This window comes from Gymnoscopelus microlampas, assembly GCF_963454915.1.
Source record: "Gymnoscopelus microlampas genome assembly, chromosome: 3".
Taxonomy (NCBI): Eukaryota; Metazoa; Chordata; class Actinopteri; order Myctophiformes; family Myctophidae; genus Gymnoscopelus; species Gymnoscopelus microlampas.
Window position 1 is genome coordinate 53,915,827 of NC_139940.1, and position 27,603 is coordinate 53,943,429.

The 27,603-nt window shown below is 42.4% G+C and overlaps 1 protein-coding gene across 1 annotated transcript in view; it reads right to left on the reverse strand.

The window, feature by feature from the left end:
- Nucleotides 1-16,799, reverse strand: part of hdac9b (histone deacetylase 9b) — a 79,613-nt gene extending 62,814 nt beyond the window's left edge. The window contains exon 1 of the mRNA XM_084053180.1: nt 15,976-16,799. Coding sequence (XP_083909306.1) covers nt 15,976-16,174 — 199 coding nt within the window. The 5' untranslated portion in view covers nt 16,175-16,799. The remainder of the gene's footprint in view (nt 1-15,975) is intronic.
- Between the last annotated feature and the right edge of the window lie 10,804 nt (nt 16,800-27,603).

Here is a 27,603-nt window from a genome sequence, read left to right on the forward strand (position 1 = left end):
GCGTGCGTGACTGGCATTAACGCATTACGGCCGGAGAAAGTGTCATTGTAAGATCTCTTTGGCTATTCAAAAATAGCAGATCAACAAGCTCACAGCGCGGCACTCGGTGCCGCGCTGTGAGCTTGTAGATCTGCTATTTTTGAAAACATCTTTCATTGTCCTAACAAGTATAGCAATACAAACTAGAAAAAGTGCTCCTCGGAGCACAGGTCTCCGCCAGGTCAGGTAGGCTACTGTGGCCTCCTGGTGGCGCTATAATAGGCCAACGTGAAAAGGGTGCCATTTCTTCTTAGGCCTTGCACGACAATTGGACACTGACTGCATTCATGATTTGAGGCATTTTGTCAAAAACATGTGTTTTGCTGAATTAGACCTGTTGGTGGCGCTATAACAGGCCAATGTTAAAAGGGTGGCTTTTGTTCCTCAACATAGTGTGAATGTGCGTGCAAAGTTTGAGCGCAATTGGACGGTGCGTTCATGATTTGCAGAATTTTGTTCAAAACAAGCCAATAATGCAAATTTTAGATGTCAATCTTAGCCAATCAGTATGGAGTATGAAAAATCAAACACATCCGTCGTGATCACATGACTATAGAGATCATGTGTACCGATTTGCGTGAAATTTGGATACAATTGGAAGGAGTAGTATAAAAAAATGTGTTTTACACAAGTCGGCCTCCTGGTGGCGCTATAAAAGGCAGATGTGAAAATTGCAGGGCAAAGGTTTTTCCTTGACCTATAGGGAGTGTGCATACAAAGTTTTACACAGATCGGTGCAATTATAGGTAAAAACACGAATCGGCCTGTTATAGCGCCACCATGAGGCTGATTTAAAAATGTTCAAATGGTAGTTCTTCCTCGGCCTAATGGGAATGTGCTTGCAAAATTTCTCGGAAAGTGCATGCTGTGTTCATGATTTGAGGCATTTTGTTCAAAACGGAGCACTCCTGCAAACTTTGGAAGACATTTTTAGCCAATCAGGATGGAATATGAGAAATCTGAAAGACCCGTTTCGTTTAATGACTGTAGAGATACTGTGTACCGATTTGTGGGATTTTTGGACAAAATCTGTAGGAGTACTGTCAAAAAATGTGTTTTGCACAAATCGGCCTCCTGGTGGCGCTATAACAGGCCCCTGTGAAAAATTTGGGGCAGAGGTTCTGCTCTGGTATCCAGGGACTGTGTGTGCACAGTTTGGCTGCGAGCAAGCCAACGGTGCCGGAGATTAGCTGTACACAGACAGATCGAATGACGGACGGACACACGGACGGACGGACAGGGGGTAAAACATACTCTCTCGCCATGCCTTTCGGCCTGGCGGAGACAACGAGGGTAAATGTGTGTGTGTGTGTGTGTGTGCGTGCGTGCGTACACACGCGCGCGCCCTGTGCTTCTAAAAACAGCTCCTTTCAGATGACAGGGGGGGGGGGGTGGGGGGGCTGGGCGGTTACAGAGAAGCCAGCGTTGCAGCAGAAGCAGCGTGCAGACACCTGTAGCTACCAGGCCCTTTTCCCTTCGCTCGGTGACAGGGAATATTAATCTTAGAGCTTGTAAGGAGCTCCGACAAAGGACTCTTTTGTAGCCGCGGCGTGGTTCCAGTAGCGAAACCACGTGAACCCGTGAACCACTAAAAGAAGGAGAAGAGAAAAAAAAAGGGCTCCGGGAGCGTGTGTGTGTGTGTGTGTGTGTGTGTGTGTGAGTCAGACAAGACAAGCCTCAAGGCGGCGGCGGCGGCGGCTACTCGCCTTTAATAGACCTAAATATAGCATTACACACACAAAAAAATAAAACACCTGCTGGCTGGGGAGACTCCGCCACTGTGATATCTAATTAAGCTCATATCTTTCAGCCCCGTACCCTCGTTGTGACTGGCTGCTTTAACCCGTTGAGACCGGGAACGCATCGTTCCGTGTAAAACCCCGCTTTTAACCATTAAGTTTATACTTTTGGGGCCGTTCGAAAATAGCAGGATCTACCAGCTCACAGCGAGGCGAGCGTGTAGATCTGCTATTTTTTTGAGAAATCGTTAAAATGTGTGCAAATCTTTGAATATGCATATTCTTTAAAGCACATTTGTTTAACTCAAATCTTTGCTTCCGGGGGATCCCTGAAACAATATATTTTGAGATGGGGGTCATTTTGGGGGTCCTTGACATTAAAAAGTTTGAGAACCACCGATATATAAATAGTTTTTTTTCAAAAAAACTGTTAGGATTTAGACGACATCTGTAGAATCTTCCAGAAGCAAAGATTTGAGTTTCAAATGTTCACTTTAAAAAAAAAAAATATATATATATATATATATATATATATATATATATATATATATATATATATATATATATATATATATATATATTATACATAGCGCTGTGAGCTTGTATATCTGCTATTTTCGAAAAGAAATGTAAAAATGACACACCGATGGGTTCCCCGGTATGAATGGTTTAAGGCGCTCCGAGCCTCCGTCGCCGCGGCAAGTTGAGCCCCCTCCTCCTCCCTCCGTCAAGAAGAGTCTCACATTAGGAGGAAGACGGGGGGGGGGGGGTGCTTTAAGCCATCTATGACAGGAGTGGGTGAATTAACCCATTCCATCCGGGAACGCAGTCTACAAAATGTCTTAAAAACGTATGTTGCGTATATCAGTTGTGCTCACACTTTTTCATGTCAAGGACACCCCCAGAATTATATGTATTTGGACGCCGACCCCCCCCATCTCAAAATATGTTGTTCCAGGGACCCCCCCCATGAAGCAAAGATTTGAGTTACAAACGCTTTTAAAAAATATATATATATATATTCAACAATTTGCACATACGGTCACGATTTTTCTAAAATAGCAGATCCACAAGCTTCATAGCGCGGCACTCGGTGCCGCGCTATGAGCTTGTAGATCTGCTATTTTTTTAATAGCCAAAAGGATGAAACAATGGTTATTGTGGTTCAAATCAAAATCTAAAATCTTACCCCGGTCTTAACCCATTAAGACCTGGAACGCATCTGTGTCACTTAAGATTTCTTTGGCTATTCAAAAATAGCAGATCTACAAGCTCATAGCGCGGCACCGAGTGCCGCGCTATGAGCTTGTAGATCTGCTATTTTTGTAAAATCGTGAAAATGTGTGCAAATCTTTGAATACATATATTTTTTCAAAGCGTTAGGATTTAGAAAACATTTTTTTTAATCGGCTTCAGGTCAGTTAATGGGTTAAAGTGTAAGAGCAATGGGTTCTCAACCCTTTTTTTGGATCAGGGCCCACTTGAAGATCTCAACAGCGTGTCGGCGGCCCACCCAACCCGCCTGCCGTGTTAAGTGGTCCGATGAGTGCAGCCGTGTGCATTTTCAGATCATGTTTATTCTAATGATGAATCAAATCGATTGCGTTCCGGCCTTGGATCAATGAAACTAACATAGTATAATGTAACTTCCTATTATCACCATGAAAACTCTGAAAAATACCGTTTATGTTTTGGGGTTTGTTAGTTTTTTTGCATAATTTGTATTTATGTATAATTGTTGTATTATCATTCAAATTGTAGTGTTATTTAATGACATGGGGGGGGGGGGGCACTTGCAATATCCCCAAGGCCCACAGGTTGAGAACCACTAAATTAAAAAGACACCTGGAGCATGCCCGATGGGTCATACAGTATAATAGAAAGTGGAACAGAACAATGTTCCACTTAAAAGATTTGCAAACATTTTCCAGATTTAAAAAAAAATCTACAAGCTCATCCATTTTTATACTTTGGCTATTCAAAAATAGCAGATATACAAGCTCAAAGCGTGGTACTGAGTGCCATACTACAGTATGAGCTTGTAGATCTGCTATTTTTTGAAAAATCGTGAAAATGTGTGTAAATCTTTGAAAATATTTTAAAGCGAACATTTGTAACTGAAATCTTTGCTTCATGGGGGGGTCCCTGGAACAACATATTTTGAGATGGGGGTCATTTTGAGTGGTCCTTGACATGAAAAAGTTTGATAACCACTGATATAGTAACATAGGTTTTAAAAAAAAACTGTTAGGATTTAGAAGACATGTGTAGAATCCCCAGAAGCAAAGATTTGGGTTACAAATGTTTGCTTTAAAGATATATATATATTCAAAGATTTGCACAAATTTTCACGATTGTTCTAAAATAGCAGATCTACAAGCTCATAGCGCGGCACTGAGTGCCGCGCTATGAGCTTGTAGATCTGCCATTTAAAATAAAAGCATGACAAATCTGGCCCCGTGGCCATTGAACTCAACGCACTCAGTTGCGTCTATTACGTTTGACCGGTGTGTGACATCACGTTCTCTTTCTATTATAGCCCTTTGCTTCCCTTGTTGCCGCGGGGCATGTTGATGGGATTGATGGTTGAGAGGATGAGAATGTTCCAGGGGAAGATAATGAGGTCAGGAGGCTATAGGCTAGGCTAGGCTTGGAGACGCGCTGAAACTTTCGACCCACATGTGAAAGAACAGTTTATACATTCCTCGCGGCCAGCGCTGTGCGCCATTTCAGATGCAGTATACACACACAGACGCAGGTACGTACGACACTAGGGCAACACAAAACAAACAAACTAAATGAAGAGCCCAGGTACGACACTAGGGCAACACAAAACAAACAAACTAAATGAAGAGCCCAGGTACGACACTAGGGCAACACAAACAAACAAACTAAATGAAGAGCCCAGGTACGACACTAGGGCAACACAAACAAACAAACTAAATGAAGAGCCCAGGTACGACACTAGGGCAACACAAACAAACAAACTAAATGAAGAGCCCAGGTACGACACTAGGGCAACACAAACAAACAAACTAAATTAAGAGCCCAGGTACGACACTAGGGCAACACAAACAAACAAACTAAATTAAGAGCCCCCGGGTCTGGCCGATAACAGTATTTTTGAATAAGGCTTCATGTGCATTTTCTTCATTGTATAAATAAAAGTCAAATGTTCTTTTTATATATTAAGCGTTAAAATGTATCCTTCATTTTGTTTGTTTTAGCTATCAAAATGTTATTAATTAATTAATATTAAAATTGTTTGCTTTTAACCCATTAAGACCTGAAGCCGATTCTACATGTCTCCTAAATCTCAACAGTATTCTGAAAAACGTATGTTTCTATATCAGTGGTCCTCAATCTTTTTCATGTCAAGGACCCCCAAAATGATATGTATTTGGCCGCCGACCCCCATCAAAATATATTGTTCCAGGGACCCCCAGAAGCAAAGATTTGAGTTAAATGTTCGATTAAAAATATATATATATTCAAAGCTTTGCCCACATTTTCACGATTTTTCAAAAATAGCTGATCTACAAGCTTGTAGATCTGCTATTTTTGAATAGCCCAAAGTGTAAAATAATGCTTTTGAGCTCAAATCTAAAAATGACACAGTTCCAGATCTTAATGGGTTAAGTTAGATACTCTCGAATGGAAACTTTAATCAAATCGTTTTTTTCAAAACTATTTCAAGATTTTGCACTTTCTCACACGCTCTCGGTCAAAACAAGGACAATCGGTGGTCTCAGGACCCCCCAAAACCGAAATGTTGTGTTGACGTAGGGACAGAAAAACACTCCCCATGCAGAGAGAGGAGAATACGGAACCACCACCGGCGCTAAATATAAATGCTTTTCTGAGCAGGGTCTTAATATAGATAATGTGCGAAAAGTCTGTCACACTTGTGAGGCCGCCTGCTCAATTTAACACGGGCAAAAATAAAAAAAGCGCAGCGTCGCGCACTTACGTACCTTTTGGGTCACTTTCGGAAGCGACCAACCTGGCTTGCTTGGGTTTTTTTTTTTGTGTGTGTGTGCTGCCTTTGTTTGTTTATTTAAGCTTCGGTTGGTCCGTTTAGTGACTTGGAGATGATGTGATGCCCCTTTTCCAGTGGTGGAAAGTAACTAAGTACATTTACTCAAGGTATGAGGTACTTTTACTTTAATGGAGTTTTTTTTTTCAATTTTCAGTACTTTTACTTCTACTCCACTACATCTCAGAGGCAAATATTGTACTTTTACTCCACTACAATTATTTGAAAACTTTAGTTACTAGTTACTTGGCAGATATACATTATTTATTACATTATAAAACATGCATTAACCACTTTAGCCCTATTTTATACCAAGGCTATTTGAAAATAGCCGATCTACAAGCTCACAACGCGTCGCATCGCGACGCGTTGTGAGCTTGTAGATCGGCTATTTTCAAACATTTTAGTACTTTCACTTTTGGTGCTTTAAGTACATTTTGATACCAACACTTTTGTATTTTTACTCAACTAAATGTAGAACTCCGGACTTTTACATATAACAGAGTATTTCTATATTGCAGCTTTGGTACTTTTACTTACAGTAAGTAAAGGATGTGAGTACTTTCTCCACCACTGGCCAGGGGTTTCTTTTGTCAGTGAAAACTGGCTGGCTGGCTGGGCCGGGCCGGTGCTAGAAGTATCACTAAGGGTTAGGTGCCGGGGTTGGTAAACAAGAGATTTATGAATGACAGCTCTCCCCCAATTTGTTTTTAGCACCAGGGAGCGACAAGCACCCTGCCCCCCCCCCCCAATGCCCAAATTCCTCCTGTCGGAGGGCCTGCCAAGGAGCGAGAGAGAGAGAGAGAGAGAGAGAGAGGAGGGGGTTGTGTGTGACTCATGGCCCTGGACCACAGTCCCAGTGCTAGAGAGAGTCGCGCCACACTGCCTTCTCTCCCAAACGTGTTTATTTCTATAACCGATCTGCCTCTCATTAGCCGCGCTGGCGGTTACAGTGACGATCGCAGCTTTAATTTGAGACGCAGGATGGCGGTCTAATTTTTTTTTTTTTTTTTTTTTTTTTTGCCCTCAAGCCACATTAGCAAGCTTCCCACCCCGGAGAGAGAATAGACACACAGCACCGGGGCGACATGGCCATTTAACCCATTTAGACCGGGAACGCATCCGTGTAATTTTTTTGATTTCTTTGAACTATTCAAAAATAGCAGATATACAAGCTCCACGCTATGAGCTTGTAGATCTGCTATTTTTTGAAAAATCGTGAAAATATGTGCAAATCTTTGATTATAGATTTTTTTTTTTTTTAAGTTAACATTTTTAACTCATGTTACAACTTCTGGGGGGGGTCCCTGCTGGAACAAAATATTTTGAGATGGGGGTCCGCGGCCACATATAATTTTGACATGAAAAAAGTTTGAGAACCACTGATATAGAACGACATACCTTTTTTTCAAAAAACTGCTAGGGTTTAGAACACATCTGTAGAATCCTCCAGAAGCAAAGATTTGAGTTAAAATGTTTGTTTAAAAAATATATGTATATTCAAAGATTTGCACAAATGTTCAAGATTTTTCAAAAATAGCAGATCTATAAGCTCATAGTGCGGCACTCGGTGCCGCGCTATGAGCTTGTATATCTGCTATTTTTGAATAGGCCAAAGGAATCTAAAAATGAACACAGGTCTCAATGAGTTAACATGCAAGGAGTCTGTTTGACACATACTAAAATACACTGGATGTGTTAGTTTTATAAGTGCACGCGTTATACAGCATGTACGTGACATGGCCAGCAAAACACAGCAATGGGTGACGCTAAAGTCGGTGAGGTTATACTTAGTTTTTTCACAGTTTACCGACCATTAGGTTCAACAGCGCCGAATAGTTCTTTACTCGCTTTAGGAAACGTGCGTTAGAATGTCGAGATACACTGCTTCGCTTTCATGCACAGCTTGTAGTTCTAAAGAGGGGGGGTGGGGTTACATTTATGCAGAAAATATTGTCTGTGTTCATCAAAAGCCGAATTTCACTTTTTGACATAATTTACAAACATTAATATTTCAACTCTGAATTCTGAAGCTGATACTGCTATAAAAACTGTTAATTGCATGTGTTGTTGAAAGAAATATAAAAAGAGACGTGTTGATTTGTGAAGATTATCTTGCTGAAGAAAACGTGTTAATATCTTGAGCCTTTAGTTTGCTACAGAGCTTATTTTCTTAATCATTTTTACTTTGCTGGAGTATTTCCAGTTTTCAGTACTTTTACTTCAACTCCACTACATCTCAGAGGCAATTATTGTTTTAATTTACTCCACTACAATTATTTGAAAACTTTATTGCTAGTTACTTTGCAGATATAAATGACTATATTATAAAACATTCATTAACCACTTCAGCACTATACATAGGCTACTTGAAAATAGCTGATCTACAAGCTCACAACGTGTCGCATCGCGACGCGTTGTGAGCTTGTAGATCTGCTATTTTCAAAAGAAATTGTACTTTTACTTTTTGTACTTTAAGCACATCTTGATACCAATACTTGTGTGCTTTTACTCAAGTACATTTTTAATTCCTGACTTTCACTTGTAACAGAGCATTTCTACAATGCCGTTTTGATACTTTTACTTAAGTAAGAAATGAGTGAGTACTTTTCCCACCCCTGCTAAAACCCCAGTGCAAAGACTCCACGGTAAATCCACAGCGGGAGCCCGTGCTGGAGTGTAACTTCCTGGTTGGGTATACAAATAGACGTCACCTATTGGCTAGTACTTAGCTTTCATAACTGCATTAAGGTACCTCGCAACTTGTATGAATAACCCTTTGGCGTCACGGACGAAAATGCTAAACAGGCTACTGCCATGCTATTTTAGGCCAGCTGAAGGGTATTTTCAACGTTAAGTCAAATGTTTAGGTACTTTTACTTTCCTGGGGTGTTTCCAATTTCCAGTAGTTTTACTTCTACTCCACTACATCGCAGAGGCAAATATTATACTTTCACTCCAGTTCACTACAATTATTTGAAAACTTTAGTTACTAGTTACTTAAATAAATCATTACATAAAAAAACATGCATTAACCACCTTTAGCCCTATTTTATACATAGGCTGTTTGAAATTAGCCGATCTACAAGCTCACAACGTTTCGCATCGCGACGCGCTGTGAGCTTGTATTCGGCCATTTTCGAAGACTTTAGTACTTTTACTTTTGATGCTTTAAGAACATTTTGACACCAACACTTTTGTCCTTTCACTCAAGTATACATTTTGAATTCCGGACTTTTACTTGTGACAGAGTACGACGCCTACATTGCACAGTATTGATACTTTTTACTCGAGTAAAACATTTGAGTACTTTTCCCCACCACCGACGGTACCTCAGCACATAGTCTGTGTGTGTGTGTGTGTGCGCGTGTGGAGAGAAGGAACATTATGTTTCACCCAAACACATCACGGTTCATTCTAGAAGGGTGTTTAGAGGGCGTTCGCTCAACGGAACGCTGGCTGCAAAACACCCCCCCCCCCCCCCCCCCCCGCCATGCATCGTGTTCAATTTAGATCGCTTACTTTGCTTAAACGCTTTCAACCCTATACTTAGTCGATCGGAGTCCCCCAGGGCTCTGTGTTCGGGTCCCCTCCTGTTTTTCGCTCGACGCTAAAATACTGTAGCTTCGCTGAGAGAATAGCAAGAGCTACACGCTACACAGCGCGCGCGTCTCTTGTAGATCTGCTATTTTTGAACAGCCAAAGAAATCTAAAAAAGTGACACAGATGCGTTCCAGGTCTTAATGGGTTAAACGCTTTCAACCCTATACTTAGTCGATCGGAGTCCCCCAGGGCTCTGTGTTCGGGTCCCCTCCTGTTTTTCGCTCGACGCTAAAATACTGTAGCTTCGCTGAGAGAATAGCAAGAGCTACACGCTACACAGCGCGCGCGTCTCGGCACGTTGTGTATAGCTTGTAGATCGGCTATTCTCGCCGAAGGTTTCACCTGCTGGCCAGAGTAGGGACGCTAGGGTTTATGTGGTTTAAAAACGCAGAGGTTTGCAACAAAAAAAAACACTGGTAATGACCAGTGGTGTGAAGTAACTAAGTAAATGCACTCAAGTACTATACTTAAGTACACTTTTGAGGTGCTTTTACTTTAACTGGAGTATTTCCAATTTTCAGTACTTCTACTCCACTTCATCTCAGAGGCAAATATTGTACTTTTACTCCACTACAATTATTTGAAAACTTTAGCTACTAGTTACTTTGTAGATTTTGATTATTATTACAAAACATACAGTAACCACTTCAGCCCTACATACATTTTGGCCATTTGAAAATCCATTTGAAAATAGCCGATCTACAAGCTCACAATGCGTCGCGATGCGAACTTGTACTCGTAACAGCGTATATATATTTCTACATTGCAGTATTGATACTTTTACTTAAGCACAGAAATGGAGTACTTTTTTTCCCCCCCCAACACAGGTAATGACCCCTGCCTGTGTTTACCTTTTAAAGCACGTCACCCCTCGTCGTCCCTGTGTGAGAGAGTTTGGAGTGCAAACAGGGGGAAGGCTTTCGCTTCACAAACTTTAAAAAAAAAAAAAAACTCCCATTTCGACCCGTATAAATAGAACCCGGGGGGGTGGGGGGGTGGGGGTGGGTGCAGAGATGTTTCGGGGGGGGCAAAAAATAAACCGATGCTTGCTTGCTTGCTTGCTTGCTTGGTGACGCGGGGATGTGGTGCTGGATCTCTCATTAAGTGCCTTGTTATTTTGGGCAGCTGGCATGTCTAAAAGCAGGAAACGGGGCCCTTTATTTTTAAGACTGCAGGCTCGTCCTTGCCGCGCTCGCTACGAGCCCAGTAGTGAGGCTGTGCGTGTGGCTCGTTGCAGTGCTATCTTGCTATATAACAAAGAAGAACCTAAGGCCCCCAGACCTTCACCATGTGGGCCTGATAGAAAATAGCCGATCTACAAGCTCACAACGCGTCGCATCGCGACGCGTTGTGAGCTTGTAGATCTGCTATTTTCTAATAGCTGATGCATGTGTTAAAGTGCTCATAGTCGCTTCTTTTGGCTGGTTTTCCTAGACCCGGTTGCTTGTTTCTCTCACATAATCTGGCAACGCTGCCCCCCGGGAGCAAAAAAGAAGTCTGGCACCCACATACTGATCCACTAAGACGTCAGTCCCTGGGTCAGGGACGTTTGCAATACAAACAGACATGACACAACCGTACGACAGAACACTCTTACACCCCAAACAGACTCTGGGAGGAACATTGACTGTCTGTTTGTACCAGTGGTGGAAGAGGCACTCAGATGCTTTACTTGAGTAAAAAGTAGCAATGCCGCAATCCGTTACAAGTAAGAGGCCTGTGTTCAAAATGTTACTCGAGTAAAAGTACTAAAGTATTGGCTTCGAAATATACTTAAAGTACCAAAAGTAAAAGTACTAAAATGTTTGAAAATAGCAGATCTACAAGTTCATAACGCAGACGTAGATCGGCTGTTTTCAACTAGCCTAGGTATAAAATAGGGCTAAAGTGGTTAATGTATGTTTTATAATGTAATCATTGATATAACTAGTAACTTAAAGCTGTCAAATAATGGTAGTGGAGTAAAAGTACAACATTTGCCTCTGAGATGTAGTGGAGTAGAAGTAAAAGTATTGAAAATGGGAAATACTCCAGTAATGTAAAACATTCCTCAAAAGTGTACTTGAGTAAATGTACTTAGTTACTTTACACCACTGCTGTATGTATACACACACTTGCTGGGAGGGAATTAAAACACCACAAGCCGAACAGAACCTGTTCCCAGGAAACCTATAGGCACAGCAGGATCCACGATCCATCGTGTAGACCTTATTCCTGTGTGTGTGTGTGTGTGTGTGTGGGGGGGGGGGGGGGGTCAGTTTCAGCTTCGCCCAGCTGATGGCTGCTCAGATGGTCAAGATGAGTGCTCAGAGGGGGTGAGCAGTTGGAACCGGTCGTGACCTCTCTGTGTCCACTAAAAGCTTATACCCAGCCCCCCCCCCCCCCCCCCCCCCCCCCCCCGAAAACTGAATGGAAGAACTGAATGTCTTCAGTGTGCTGTAGGCTGCGTTTCCTGGCCACAGGATGAGACGGAAACAGGAGAAGAGCATCACTCAGCATCCCTGATACATCAGGACGCTCTCACAATCTGCAGTGGGCTATCGGTTCACCGTTACGTACGCAGAGTCCCATTGAAAAGCAGAAAAAAACATTACGCACACACAGCCCAAAGTCATATCTTCAAGCCGTTTCTGTTTTCGAAAAACCAGGTCGCAAACAGTAACCACTTAAGCCCCTATATACTTCGTTGTCCAACAAATAACAGAAATCAACCAATCGACAAGCTCACAACTCACAATCGGTTTTCTTTTTCACCTATGATGACATCCGCAAAATATGGATGCCAGGGTTAAAGGGGTTGTTGTTTAAAAAATGTAAACGTGTTACTTTGCAGATATAAATTATATTACAGAACATACATTAACCACTTCAGCCCTTTATACCTAGGCTATTTGAAATTAGCAACACGTTGTGAGCTTGTAGATCTGCTATTTTCAAACATTTTTGTACTTTTACGTATGGTACTTTAAGTATATTTTGATGCCAATACTTTTGTACTTTTACTCAAGTAACATTTTGAACCTTTTACTTGCAACAGAGACAGATTTTTTTATATTATGGTATGGCTACTTTTACTTAAGTAAAACGTCCGAGTACATCTCCCACCACTGGTTTGTCCACCATTATCATCATCGACAATGAATTCAATCAGCAAGTGTCTGCCTCTATGTGCTCTGCTGAACACTCAGGCTCGTCAGCACAGTGAATGTAACATACAGTACAACAGAGCCGCTTTGAAACGTGCAATATTGTTCCTGTCTGAACGGGCGACCGGGGTGCTATTCTTCAAGCTAATTAGCTGACAGCGCGGAGACTAGCCTCTTGTACCTATGTACCTACCTATTGTACTATTATTTGCATTTTTTTTTTGTCACTTTGTCAGAAATGTGACGCCGCTCGTGGTCATCCAAATTCAAATGAGATTTCATCCTCCCCGTGTCGCCGTGTCCCACTTCAAACACAAAAAGCAGAGAGGGAGATTTATACCATGTTAACTAGGGGTTTGCCGATACACTAATTTCACGATACTGGGCTCACAATATCGATACGATATATGGCCCTTTTTTGGAAAGCAAATGCAAACAAATACTTCTGTTATTGCCTTGTTATTATTGCAACAAAGAAAACGCCAAAACGATACATATCGTCACGAAAACGTATCGCGATATATCGCGGGACGATATATCGGCACGCCCCTAATGTTAACCTATTAAGACCGGGAACGCATCTGTGTCATTTTAAGATGTCTTTGGCTATTCAAAAATAGCAGATATACAAGCTCTCGTAGAGCTTGAGAATTTGAGAAATGTAGAAAATGTGTGCAAATATTAGATTTTCAAATGATTTTTTAAGCTGACATTTGACATGTTTAAACTAAAATATTTGCTTCTGGGGGGGGGGGGGGGGGGGGGGCTGGAACTAAATATTTTACAAAAGTTTGCTTTAAAAAAATAAATATTCCAAGATGTGCACACATTTTCACGATTTTCCAAAAATAGCAAATCTACAAGCTAGCCTGTATAGCTGTTTTTGAATAGCCAAAGAAATCTTAAAATGACACAAATGATGCTTAACCGATCTTAAAAGGGTTAAGAGGTCGAGAGCTGTGTTTGAGAGAGACTTTTTTTTCATATCAACATAACTACTTAGCAGACCACAGAGGAGCCCTTTTAACGACCGCACAACCAATGACTAGCCTCTTAATGTGAGCCTATATATTTTGCATTTCTCTATTGTACGGAGCCACGTGAAAAAAAAGCCTGCTTTTCTTGTCTGGTTTTAAAGGGAATGTCTGCGTCTGTGCGTCTTCCTGTCAACAACACACCCGCCGTGTGTCTCTCCCAAACCTGGCAACCGAACGAGACATCTCCTGAGGAGGATTTTTTTTTTTAAGACAGATAATATTAGTCGTTTGTCAGGTGACAACCCCGGGAAAGATAGAAAAGAAGTACATGTTATGACAGACTCCTCTCTATGTATATCTGTTCCAAAGAGCTCGTTATAGCGGTGAGAGAGGGAGAGCAACGCAGGGAGAGATGGAGCGATAAAGCAGGAGACGCCTAATCATAGCAGCCTAATGCCATAAGCTGAAAATAACTCACCTAAGAATAGCTGACCCACAGAATAAGCGAGGAGGCCCTGGATCCAGTGCAGCTTGGAAAAGCTGTTGTTTGGCTCGCACAGAAGGGCTCCGAGGCTTGTAAAACAAACCCCGGGCTCTCTCTCTCTCTCTCACTCTCTCTCTCTCTCTCTCGACTGCCTGATAGTCAGATGGAGTTATTGACCTGCTATATTGACCGAGACAGAAATGTGTTACCCCTCAAGCATTATTTCCACATGTCTTCTTGCTTAGCCAACTGCCTGCTGCTTTCCCCCCCCCCCCCCTACTTGTGTCAGAGGCTGGTCTGCAGTTAAGCTTTCCAGCAGCAACACTATGGTTTTATGATAAAGTGAACATTCTTCATACATCACTGTGTGTGTGTGTGTGTGTATATATATACGTCTCTGACAAATGTCATCAGTCACGGTGACAGTCCAAAGAGAAACTGACAAATGCAGTTATGATTGCACACGAGCACGGGGGATAAATATAAACATTCCAATAATATATGTGTTGTTGTTTCCTCCTGGGCTATAATTGCAGTCCAACACTATGACAGCCCTAAAGGCCATAGTATTTTGCAGCTTATAAAAAAACCATGCACTCAGATGACTCAGTTCAACATTTTGCTCATTACAAAAGCTTCCCAGCACGAACACCACATGACATGATGAACCCTGTTCCCAGAATAAACGCCTTCACTTCAGCTCAAACTTTGACCGGTTTCTCAAGAGAAGACACATCGAATGACTACGTTTTTTGTTTTATGAATAGAATAGAATAAACCAAACGATTCGAGCAGAATGAGAAATAGAAAAGACAAGAGAGAGAAAAGTAGGATGAGTCATGTTTGAGTCAATCCAGTGAACAAGCCATTAGTCAGAGACCGATATGTCTTTTTTACTCTCCTGGTTCCAATTCCCAGGGCTAAAATAGAATAGACATTGTCCTCTGGTAAATATCCTGAGAGACAAGACACCCTTTTTTTAGATGTCCCTTTCAGTATTTGTGTCCCACAAGTTATTTCCTGCTCCCTCAGAAAGTGCAGCCTGACATGGAAGCTCGCAAAAACAAAACATCCTTTTTCATGTTCATCTTCACACATAGGTAGCCAACATATATATATACTGCTCAAAAAAATAAAGGGAACACTTTGATCCCTTAATTCTTTTGAGTTTTTTTATGAACTGTGTACATACTGCTAACGAAAAAACTCAAAAGAATTAAGAGATTAATGTGTTCCCTTTATTTTTTTGAGCAGTGTATATATATATATAGCTTCCAGCATTCACATAGTTATTGATCTGACCCATTAAGATCAGTCACAGCCCCTCTATGCATATACACAGTCATATTAAAACAGCCATCTGGACTCTTCAGCAGCACACTTGCCTAGAGGACACACTTCTTTAACATGTCAACAACACACTGTCTATGCACAGCCCTTATGAGCTCTCTCTCTGTCCACTAGCATACAAATCCGTGCAGCAGCAGTAGTAATACTAGTACACCATATGATAAGATTAAATACCTTGATACTGAGAGCAGTGTCTGATCATACCACCGCGTTGAAAGACTGGGAAGAAGTTTTTCACACAGAGAGAGAGAGAGAGAGAGAGAGAGAGAGAGAGAGAGAGAGAGAGAGAGAGACAGCGAGAGGGAGAGGGAGAGAGAGAGGGGGGAGGAGAGAAGAGAGGGGGTCGCACCGGGGAAGATAGGGAGAAGTAGCAGATCCAAGAAGAGATAAACCAACGGAGGAAAGAAAAAGATTAAGACTGTGACAGTAAAAAAAAAAAAAAAAAAAAAGAATCCTCAGCGTTCAATGAACTGAACACTTGGAATGGCAAAGATCGGAGGGAGGAGGAGGAGGAGAAGAGAGGAAAAGAATGATGGAAATAGACAGAGAGAGATCCGTAACCAGAGGAGAATGGATGTCTGTCTGTGTTTCAGTCGGTCACCTGAGTTGTTGACGTTGTGCATGTTGTTGTCGCCGCTGTGGACGGCGGCGGCGGCGGAGAGAAGACGCTGCTGCTGCTGCTGCTGCGGACCGACTCTTCCCGCTGTTGACGCTGCCGCTGTTGACGCTGCTGCCGCTGCCGCTGCTGCTGCTCGTGTTGTGGAGAAACTCGACTCGCCCTCGTAGATAGTCTGCAGCATATCTCTGATACTCCACTGATCACATCGGCAGCGCTGTTTCTGCTCTCATCCTCCGCTCTGCCGTAGCTTCCTGTCACCAAGAACCAGCCCACCACACTCACACTGTCACACCTCCTCCTCCTCCTCCTCCTCCTGAGTGAGCCACTGTCACCAAGAAGAAGCAGCCCTCAGCATGCAGCCACTCACACGGGGACAACACAGTCCTCCCTTTCCTTTCCTTTCCTCTGCTCCTCCTGGGAGAACAACGCTGTGCAAGAGCAATAGCAATAGCAACAACACTAACCTACCCCTCTCTCTCTCTCTCTCTCTCTCTCTCTCTCTCTCTCTCTCTCTCTCTCTCTCTCTCTCTCTCTCTCTCTCTCTCTCTCTCTTGCCCTGCTTGCTCCTGCTGCTTCACTTTCGTGCAGCCTGTGTGTGTGTGTGTGTGTGTGTGTGTGTGTGTGTGTGTGTGAGATAACTGTGTGTTGTTAAATAACACTTACACAATGTTAAAGATGACACAAGAAGAAGTCCTGAACCGTCTGGCAAAACACTCGAGCTAGATCCGCCCCTGTAAACTGTCTGTCAGTCTGTCTGTCTGTCTGTCTGTCTGTACCGCCCCTGACTGTCTGTCTGTCTGTCTGTCTGTCTGTCTGTACCGCCTCTGTCTGTCTGTCTAGCTTTTCAGTAAAGTGGCCTGTCTGTCTGTCTGTCTGTCTGTCTGTCTGTCTCACTGCCTGCCTGTAACGAGCACACGCACGTCTCTCTCTCTCTCTCTCTACGACGTGTGTCTGAAAACAGAGAGAAAGAGAGAGAGAGGGAGTGAGTGAGCGCGCTTCATTTGCATGTGAATCAACAACTGCGTGGCCCCACAGGTGACAGAAATAGAACAATGGCCGCCCGGCCCCGGCTATAAATAGGTCAGGCATAGGCAGGCGGAGGGGGGATTGGAGCAGCATTGATGCGTTTTAAAAATACCACCATGCCAAACACAGCTGTCTCTCCTTCAAGCTCCACACACTCACTGCCACCACAAGACATGTTGCCTGTTCTCTCTCTCTCTCTCTCTCTCTCTCTCTCTCTCTCTCTCTCTCTCTCTCTGCAGATGGATGATTCCAATAAAAATCCTTATTGTTTGCTTAACTCAGAGAATGGTAGTACAAATCCAAGTTGGCTTCGAGTGATGTTTTGTATTTGTCCTTCAACCGAAATGACAAAATGGTGAATTTATTCTCCTTAATGTGTGTTATAGGAGATAACAAATACTGTTCTCTGTAGCTATAGATATGTGTTACCCTGCTGACTAATTGTAGAAAATCATATCTAGGCTACATTGATTGATTATTTGAATTAATTAATGAATTAAACAGACAAACCAATTCTGAAAGTGTATAAACTCCCCATAATTGTTATATTAACAAGTTATGCACCATCACAACCTAAGGCATGGGGAGGGGGGGTGCAAAGTGCAAGGTTCTTTATGAACAACACGAATTGTCAATCGGCTACATATAGCCTAATATTGTCCATTTCCCAAAAAAATGTTTTAGGTTTTGGCTATCACGTTTAGGCCATCTTTCCCAAAATGTCTTTAAGTTTTAGATATTAGAATGTAATATCTAAAATAACTAATAATTAGATCCATTGTCCATTTTCAATAAACATTACAGAATGTAGCCTACTTGAACATGTTTGTCAACATTAGTCAAAACTCACTGCATTAATGCCCTCTTTAGACTTTTTCTTTTCCCATGCAGGCAAGAAAATTCAGCTCCATGGCTGTGGTCCTGCATGTGGACCATATTCTTTTCAAAATGATATTTGTGATTTAAGTCCACACTGAAAGCGAATATTATGCAGTGATTATTGATATTTCACCACTCATAAAAGATAACAAAATGAACCTGTGAGGCATATAATATGAATAGTTCAGATTTTTGTATCATTTACTTGGCATGTCTGCAGTGTGTAAATACCTGAATTAGCTCAAATTAAAAAAAAAACGTAATTTGTTTTGCAAATATAAGCTGCAAAAGCTACGTGTTGCATTGTGAGCTTGTATGTGATATGTTGAAAATGATTGCCTAATGACGTGCCCAACATAGGGACATCATCAGGGTAAAAGTAGTTGAAGTGAAGTTCAATAAATACCAAAAAGGTTTTTTTTAAAGGTTACACCAGTGCTTATCAAATGATATGTACCCCTGTGGAAAGTGGAAAATGTATTGTATTTGCACTGTTATTTTTAATGATAAAACATTGACAAACGTTGTGTGAGCCTTCTGTTCTCAAACCTTTCTGGCTTCCGCAGCCCCTGTTCCTGATTTCTGAATCCAAGTAGGCCTATCCCTTTATTTTCTATAACTACAACATTTTGCTTAGAAAACGGCAAGAGAAAACCATAGCTAGCACATGCATGGTGCTATAAATGCATGGTAACCTTTTGAAGAATATAACATTACAAATAAGAAATGGAGTAAAAAAGTTACCGTACTATTAGTACCTCCTGGGCTGAATTATGTTCAAATTGTGGCCATAAAATTTCAAGTCCAGTTTTTATGTCAATATGTTCAAAATAAAACAGCATATAAGTATTGCCTATATTCAATGATCATTATTTTATTTTATTTTATTTTATTTTATTTTATATACGTTAATCTATAAATTAATCTAAACTGGTCCACAGAGGCAACTGTACACTAACTACACCAGAACACGAGCACGTCACAGGCTTTACATTATTTTACCTTAATAAGTCCTACTCATTCGCCCTACACACCACTGTTTCTCAATCATCTGGCATTTTGCTGAGGTCAATCACATAATGATATCGATTTGTTCCATTCATGAGTCAGCTATATCACAGGTCAAAAACAGAATTGCATCTATTCCATTCATAAAGTGAATCATGCACTTCATCATATGCACAGACCAAGGTTAATCATGTAATGACATCTCTACTACTGTAGCTATATGTATTCCTGCAGTTTTCAACAGGTTTCTCAGACTGTGGCTGATAACTCTCCGGGGCCACTTTGTCTCTTATTCCTGTGCTTCTAAATCTTTTGAATTTCAAAGACCCACAGTTTGATATGCATTTAGGCGGAAACAAGCCCGCAAGGACTTTTTTGGCCGGACCTTTTAGACAAAAGCATTATAAATGTAACTGTGTTGTTTTACATTCTTTTGCCTAATAAAATGTTGCACCATATGTATGTATGTATGTATGTATGTATGTATGTATGTATGTATGTATGTATGTATGTATGTATGTATGTATGTATGTATGTATGTATGTATGTATGTATGTATGTATGTATGTATGTATGTATGTATGTATACAGTATATAATATTTTCTTAATCTCTTGGACCCCAGTGTGCACTTTAAAATTGTCTGCGTTGAGAGAGTACAAATGGAACCAAATGGAAGGGTCCAATTGATTCCATTTGCCCGCAAGGGTCTATTTGGACTCCTGCGGGGACCTGACATTGAGAACAGGTGCATCCTGCTTCTATCCTAGAAGTGACCTTCACTCTTCCACCTCTCTGTTTCTGTTCTGTTCTCTCTATCTGACAAAAGAAAATGGTTTATTCGACATACACTCTGAATGAAGGCATGCTCCAAATGAATGGGCATGGGGGGAGAGTATAAAAACAGCTAGGTGTGCTGAGCTGACCGCCACTTATCACCGCTGCTCAGTGAAGTCATGTTGTAGTAATCCACCCACCCAGTTCGGTGGGTGGGCAGCAGCATTTGGAGCATGCAGCTGCCTTAAGTTTACTGTGCATTACAAAAACTAGAGGTTTTAGGAACATATTCCACAACAGTCGGACGCAGTAGCCTAACGACAAACTGTGTCTCTCTCCCTGTGCCTTTCTGTGTCTGGTGTATGCATGCGTGCACAACATATTGAATAGCGTATATGCCTATATTTTGTTACGTTTAGTATGTTGGTGGTAACCAAAACGTGGCCGTTGACAGAACGGTGTATATCTGCCATTCGTGTGCACATGTTGTTTTTTTTGCTCAGAAAAACAACATCTCATAACAATATGAGACAAAAAAATAGCAGGATAGCACTTGACAGCATTACTTAAAACATGTATTTCCAAAGTGGTCCTCGAGGTAAGGCAACAAATGTTAAGCACACACGGAAATATAATAATAAACTTTATTTGTAATAGCACCTTTCATGACATGAAATGCAGCTCAAAGTGCTTTACAGAGCAAGAATACAATTACGACCAATTTAACAATAAAGCAAAAAAAAGCAAAAGCATAAAACAACATTAAAATAATAGCAAAAGGCAGTGAATCAGGCAATACAGTGAGGACATGGACAACAACACAGAGATTAAAAAAATCAACCAAAGCTAAAAGCAAGAGTGAAGAAGTACAGTAGGTATTGAGCTGTGCTTTAAAGCTATCGACAGAGGCTGCCTGTCTTAGGTGTAATGGGAGTTTATTCCACGCCGTCGGTCCGTAGAAGCAGATATATATATAAACAAAACAAATATATTAAAAACCCTCTAATCTCACCTACAACTAAAATATACTACAATACTACATGTATTGTGTTACAAGAGCCTCAGTAGCTCTCCACAAAGCCTCCTTCACTCTTTTTGTTAATTAATGTCCTTTGATTGGCTTTGTTTGATGCTTAAAGGACAAGTCAGGACTAAATAACATATAGGCTCATTTTCCTACTTATATTGATTCCAAATGACTGGCCATGGGGTCTATTTGCAGAATTGCCCCTGTCGTCCAGTTTCCAGACAGTGGCAAATCTGCAAATAGACCCCATGGCCAGTCATCTGGGATCAATATAAGCAGGAAAATTAGCCAGACTTGTCCTTTAAGGGCAGATTACCAACCCACACACCGTGGAGGACTCAATCCCCTAGTAGGCCTACTCTCCGTTGTGCTGGGCAGTAAATTGTGCCACCCCAGCAGCTCTCCATGTTTAGCATGTTGGTGTTAATTGAACATGGGCTTTAACTGTCTGTCCCGTGCACATGCGTCATAGGGGCACGGTCTCTGTTTGTGTGTGTGTCTCTCTACTGCAGGGCTCTTTTTCAGGCCAAGGACCCCCTAGCTGAGAGAGAGATGAAGCAGGGACCCCCCCCCCCACTGCCTGTTGTATAAAATTGTGTTGCAGATTAAACCTTTTCATAGATTTCATAGATAGCTGGATTCATGTTTTCAGATAGTTAACCCTCAATATTTAGTCAACTTGACCGTTGGCTCTGTACTTGGTCTGCTCTTTTTCCCTCTACACCGACTCTCCGAAAACAGCCGATCCACAAGCTCACAACGCCTCGCAGCGCAGTCGGTAGCGGTGTGGCAGCGGTGTGGCAGCGGTGTGGCAGCGGTGGCCTAGTGGTTAGAGGGGCGGCCTTGATACCGGAAGGTCCCTAGTTCGATTCCCCAATTCATCACATCAATCATGAATCACCGCTGAATAGCCCTTGAGCAAGGCTTCCATGCAGGGTCCGGCTGGAAACAAGCTTCGTGCTTAGTCCGACACCCTGGGTAAACAACAAACTTTGCTTTGCTTTACCTCACAGCTGGAAGGTCCTGGGTTCGATTCCCGCCGGGGGACGCTTTGAGAGCTGGGGGTGTGTCCTCTCCTCCGTGTCATCAGGGCCCATACCCTAGGTGGGGTTCCACACCTTTCTGTGTGGAATTTGCATGTTCTCCCCGTGTAAGTACCCTCACAAAAAAACATGCAGTAACCCTGGTCACTATACTGCCTGCCCCATGTCAGCCGAGGCGCCTGATGGAGGGGAAAGGAACTGGTTGGAATAACGTGTTCCTTCTACGCGCTAGGTCCAACCGGGGAAAGTACCCCGTGTCGGGTAATAAGAAGGCTTGTTAGCTCTCATGCATTGAAGGAGGCATGAGCTCGGCTCTGGGCTCTCCCTAGGCTGACAGAGGGAGTGTAGCGCCCAGGATTACTGAGACAATTGGCAAATTGTGGGATAAAAAAATAAAATAAAATAAATGTTCCCCACCACACAAAGATCAGTGGGCAAAGATTTATTTTTTCATTGCAGTTGAAAAGGCTTTAGAAATCAGAGGGAAAAAACACCTGCCATGGCTCACTGGAGTGGATTTTTCAGTCAAAACGTTTTAATACACGTTTGAAGGACCACGACAAAGACGGTTTAACGTGTTGTAAAACTGAATGTCATGAAACCCTTTAATCCTTCAGTTTGCCACAGGTGAAGAAGACAAGCAGATCCACAATCTCTCGTAGATCGTATAGCTTGTAGAGAAGCTATTTTCATCGAAGGGATGTGGTGTAGAGGGAAAAGAAAGGGAGCGAGCCACGGATAGACCCCTGGGGAGAACCTCGGCAAAACACGTAGGGTTTAAAGTGGTTAAGCCTTTCAGCTCGCAATAGCATGCCTTCCTGCAAGATGCAGTGAGTTTGTTACATAAATCCACCGTACGGAACACACCCTCCACCCTTTACTCTCCCGTTCCCATGCTCCATGATGTAATTATACAGCTGAGTGGTTGCCAAGTAAGTAGTAGTACAACTAAGCCTGTTGTCACTAAGGATTTGAAAATTAGGTAGAAGATATAATAAGAGTTCTATGGGTTCAGTCACTAGTAAAAGGCACTAAAAGGCGGTGTGTTTTTTTGGGGAGGGTTATTTAAATTTGCCTATCATGCCCGGCCTGACCAGAATCCATTGCTTGTATAATCACTCTGCATCCTATAAAAGTCGGGTCCAATGTTCTCTCTGACCATGATGCAGCCAGGGATCGGTTTGGTGTGTCCGAGCAAAAAAGGCTGCGCCTTTAAATTTTTCATCTTCCTTCATAATTTGACCTGTCCCCTAGCCAGGGGCGTGGAGCCAGCATGGGCTATTTTTAGGTCCTAAGCTCTGACGACTCGCGGCTACAGAGACACAGACAGAAGGAGTTTTTCTTTTTTTCCCTTTTTTTTTTTTTACTGTGTTGTTTCAGCTGGACAAACATTTAACCCCTCAAATCCTTTTCCAGCACAGCAACAACAACAAAGGGGGCCGGCCTTTGCTGCAGGAAATGCTGCCGCTTGCTATAGGCTCACTCTCCAGACATAAAACAACGTTAGGAGGTCATGTTCAATATGGGGGCCTCTGTGGCACTTGTAAAGAATGTGATTGATTTTAATAGACAGAAAGAGGGGGGGGGGGGACCCAAATCTAATTTGGTTCCTCTCTGCTTGTTAATCTCAGAGCTAGAACTAATCAGGCAAAGCATAAATCTTTGTCCCCAGTAATCCGATGGCTATAAAGACACGACTGTATGCTATCGTATTTTTAGAGAATACATTTAGAAACAAAAGGTAGAAGCCATTAATAATTATCGAAATCTCGCCTAGGCAACATAATCCCTGTTAAATAGCATTAGGAAAGCAAGTGGTGAGGTTTATTGGGCTTGCCGTTGCGTGCAGGGATAAGGTGCTGTTGTGGTAAACTATGCTATAGCTTCCTGAGTCTGATAAGGGATTAAGGGGATTGGGAATAGCTGTAGGGGTCTCCTAGGCAATGGGGCAGGGGACTCATATAGGACAGCCTCTCTCCGCACAGCCTGTTCCTCTCCTGGGCAACACAGCTGCACTCCAAAGGATGCCCATTAGAACAGCCAACACACAGTCTGTAGGGAGAGGGCTGTGTGAATGCACCGCCGCACTCTGCACGTTCAACTTCATTGTCACATATCACACGATTACACGTGTGAAAAAGAGAGGGTGAAATAAAAATGTTTCCAGTCCCGACATTTGCAGTTTCAAGGAAAGGTTAGAATAGGCTCTATTCACAGCAGCCATATTATGAAGACATTCACAGGTGTTGCCAATGATACTAATGAAGGCTCTGTTCCATGTAGTGTAGCACAGTGGTTTCCACGACCCCAGTAACTCTGAGAGAGTACAAATGTCCATTTGGTTCCATTTGTACACTCTCAGAGTTACACACCCGTAAAGGGCCATTTGGGAGTGTTTCCAGTGAGCCAACATGCACAATATCAGCACCCTGACTCTGTTTGACCAGAATGGAACAGAGCCTTCATTAGTATCATTGTTGACACCTGTGAATGTCTTCATAATATGGCTGCTGTGAATAGAGCCTATAGACGGATTTCCGCGCGACGTCATCACAGAGCAGAATGCGCAATCTGCGCATGCTCGGGGGAAACGAATTGTTGCGCCGTTCACTCTGTTGTTATGTTCGGGAGTTAGATAGCCATAATTCTGCTATTATAGGCATAATAGGCATAATGCTGCTATTATATACAAACAGATCCAACTTCCGACAAATCATTTTTATTGAGTAAACAAGGTATTACAAACTGCATAATTTAATCTACTTTCATTAAACCCGGTGAAGATCATTTGTTTTATGAATGGACATTTGACCAGAGCTGCTGCGGGTAATGGCGCCCTCTATAGACTACCCCCGGATCTGCACGGTCATATCCTCTCATGTTTACTAACAGGAAACCTGTCTATAGAGAAAGAAAGAATTGAGAAGAAAAGAAAGTAAGGTGCATGCATCGTTACAAAACAAATACCAAGAAGGCAGAAATGTTAAATTAATACTGGGATTTTACTGTGACGTTACGTTAATCCTCTTCGTGCTGGATAGCACATGGTCTTCACCAATGAACGCCAATGCTGTCTGTCTACTGCCCAGTGCTGCACTTGGCCCCAGGTCCATCCAAGTTCTTTCATCTCGTTCTCCACAGATCTTCTCCAGGTCTCTTTGGGTCGGCCTCTTTTTCTCTTCCCTGGTGGTGTCCATCTCATGGCTACCCTTGGGATGGCACTTGGGTCCATTCTGCACACGTGACCTATCCACATCCATCTTTTGAGCTTGATGACACTTGACAGTGGGGTCAAGCCTGTGCTCCGGTAAAGGTTTTCATTGGAGACGGTCATGGGCCAGAATATCCGTAGTATTCGTCTGAGGCATCTTGTCTGAAACACGTCCAGCTTGTGACAAATGGCCTGTGTCACTTTCCATGACTCTGCCCCATACAGTAGGACCCCAAGGACATTACTCTTGAAAATCCTCAGCTTGGTTTTTGTGCTGATCTTTGATGATCTCCATATGGTCTTCAATATGGCGAAGGCTCCCCTTGCCTTGGAGATCCTGCTCTGTATATCTGCCCCGGAGTCTCCGTCTGTTGTTATCTTACTACCCAGATAGGTGAATTCCTGGACCTCCTCCACAGTATTGTTGTTAATGATGAGGGGTTGGACAGTTTTGGGGTTTAACTTAATCAGTTTTGTTTTGTCTGTGTTGATGTTGAGACCGATCTGTTTGCCAAATGTTACTAAGTCTTCTGTTTTACTTTGAATGTCCTGGTGGGGATGGGCCAACAAGGCAATGTCGTCTGCATAATCAATATCTTCAAGAGTCTCTGTGAGTGTCCATGTTATTCCTCTTTTGTTTTCTTTTGTGGTTTCTTTCATGAGCCAGTCAATGCAGAGCGAGAAAAGTAGTGGGGATAGCAGGCAGCCTTGTTTGACTCCGGTTTTGATAATGAATTCCTCTGTGAGGCTGGAACCACATATAACTCTAGCACTAAAGTCTCTATATAGCATCTTAATTATAGAGATGATCTTATCGGGAATCCCATAGTGGCTGAGCATTCTCCATAGTGCTGGTCGATTAACACTGTCGAAGGCTTTAGCAAAGTCAATAAAGTTGGCATAGATGGTAGCGTTCCATTCATTGCTCTGCTCCATTATCTGCCGCAGTGTGAATATATGGTCCATACAGGATCTTCCTTTTCGAAACCCTGCCTGTTCTTTTCGAAGAAGGTGATCAACTGCATCACTTATTCTATTTAAAATAATTTGACTGAGAATTTTGCTGGTGATTGGTAACAACATAATTCCCCTCCAGTTGTTGCAATTTGACAGATCTCCCTTCTTTGGTAGTTTAACGATGAGGCCCGTTTTCCAGGAGAGTGGTGTTAATTCTGAAGTCCAGATGTCTCTAAGAACTTCTGTGAGGATGGTTGGTGTCAGGTGTTCCTCTACTTTCAGCATTTCCGAGTGGACCTGATCTATGCCTGGTGCTTTTCCGCTCTTCAGTGCCTTTATAGCACTCCTTACCTCCTCGACATTTGGTGGCCCGGTTTCTATGTCCAACATTTCTACCGCTGGTGTAATGTTTGCCTCCGTTTGTGGGTCATCTCCATTTAGTACCCTCTGGAAGTGCTCTTTCCAGCACCGTAGTTTTTCCTCTTCTTTTGTCACCACTTCTCCATTTTGATCTCGGGTTGGTGTATCGGTTGATCGGAATCCATTGGTTAATGCCTTTGTTAACTTATAGAGTGTGCCCATATCCTGTTTTGATGCTGCAGTTTCAGCTTCTTGTGCAATATTTTCTATGTATGTTTTCCTGTCTGCTCTGGCTCTTTTCTTTACCTCTTTGTCTAATGAGCTGTATGACTTTTGTAGCTTAGCCTTCATTCTTTCTGACTTGGTTGTCTTCCTTTTCTCCTCTTTTCTCTCCTCTATTTTCTTCCATGTCTCTTCTGATATCCAGGCCTCGTTTCGTTTCCTTCTAGGGCCTAGCACTTTCTTTCCGGCTTCGCGCAAAACTTCATTGAAGTTGTCTAGGTCTATTTCTTGCTGGTTTTGCAGCACTGTGAACCTGTTCCTCAATTCTAAGTGGAAGGTTTTCCTTACTGCTGGATCTTTTAACTTTGCTACATTTAGTGGTGGTTCCCTTTGATCTCTTTTCTTACTCTTTCTGAGTTTCAACTTTATCTTTGCTATTACAAGTGCGTGGTCACTACCCACATCTGCTCCTCGTCTAACCACTACATCCTGAAGACTGCTTCTCCACCTGCTGTTAATAATAATATGGTCTATTTGGTTCTTTGTTTTACCATCCGGGGATGTCCAGGTTTGTTTATGGATGCTCTTGTGTTGAAAGATGGTCCCTCCAACCACTAGTCTGTTTTCCTGACAAAATGAGGTTAATCTGTCTCCGTTGTCGTTGATGTCTCCCAAGCCTTGCTTCCCCATGACGTTTTCTTTTCCAGTGTTATTTGATCCAACCTTGGCGTTTAGATCACCCATGATGAGAAGCACATCATGTGAGGGTGTGTCATCTACCAGTTTTTGCAGTTGGTCATAGAAGGTGTCTTTTTCTACCTCCGCTGCATCCTCTGTTGGTGCATAACATACTATAACTGTCAACTTTGCAAAAGCAGAGTTAAATCTGGCTGTGATTAGCCTCTCATTAACTGGCTTCCATTCCAGCAAGCATCTGTGAACCTGTTTTGTTGTAATGATGGCTACTCCTTTACTATGCTGGTCATCTGTTCTTCCAGAAAATAGAATCTGGTGTCCTGTTGCTAGCTGTCTTGTGCCACTACCAGTCCATCTTGTTTCACTCACTCCTAATAGCTTGATGTTATAGCTCTCCATCTCCTT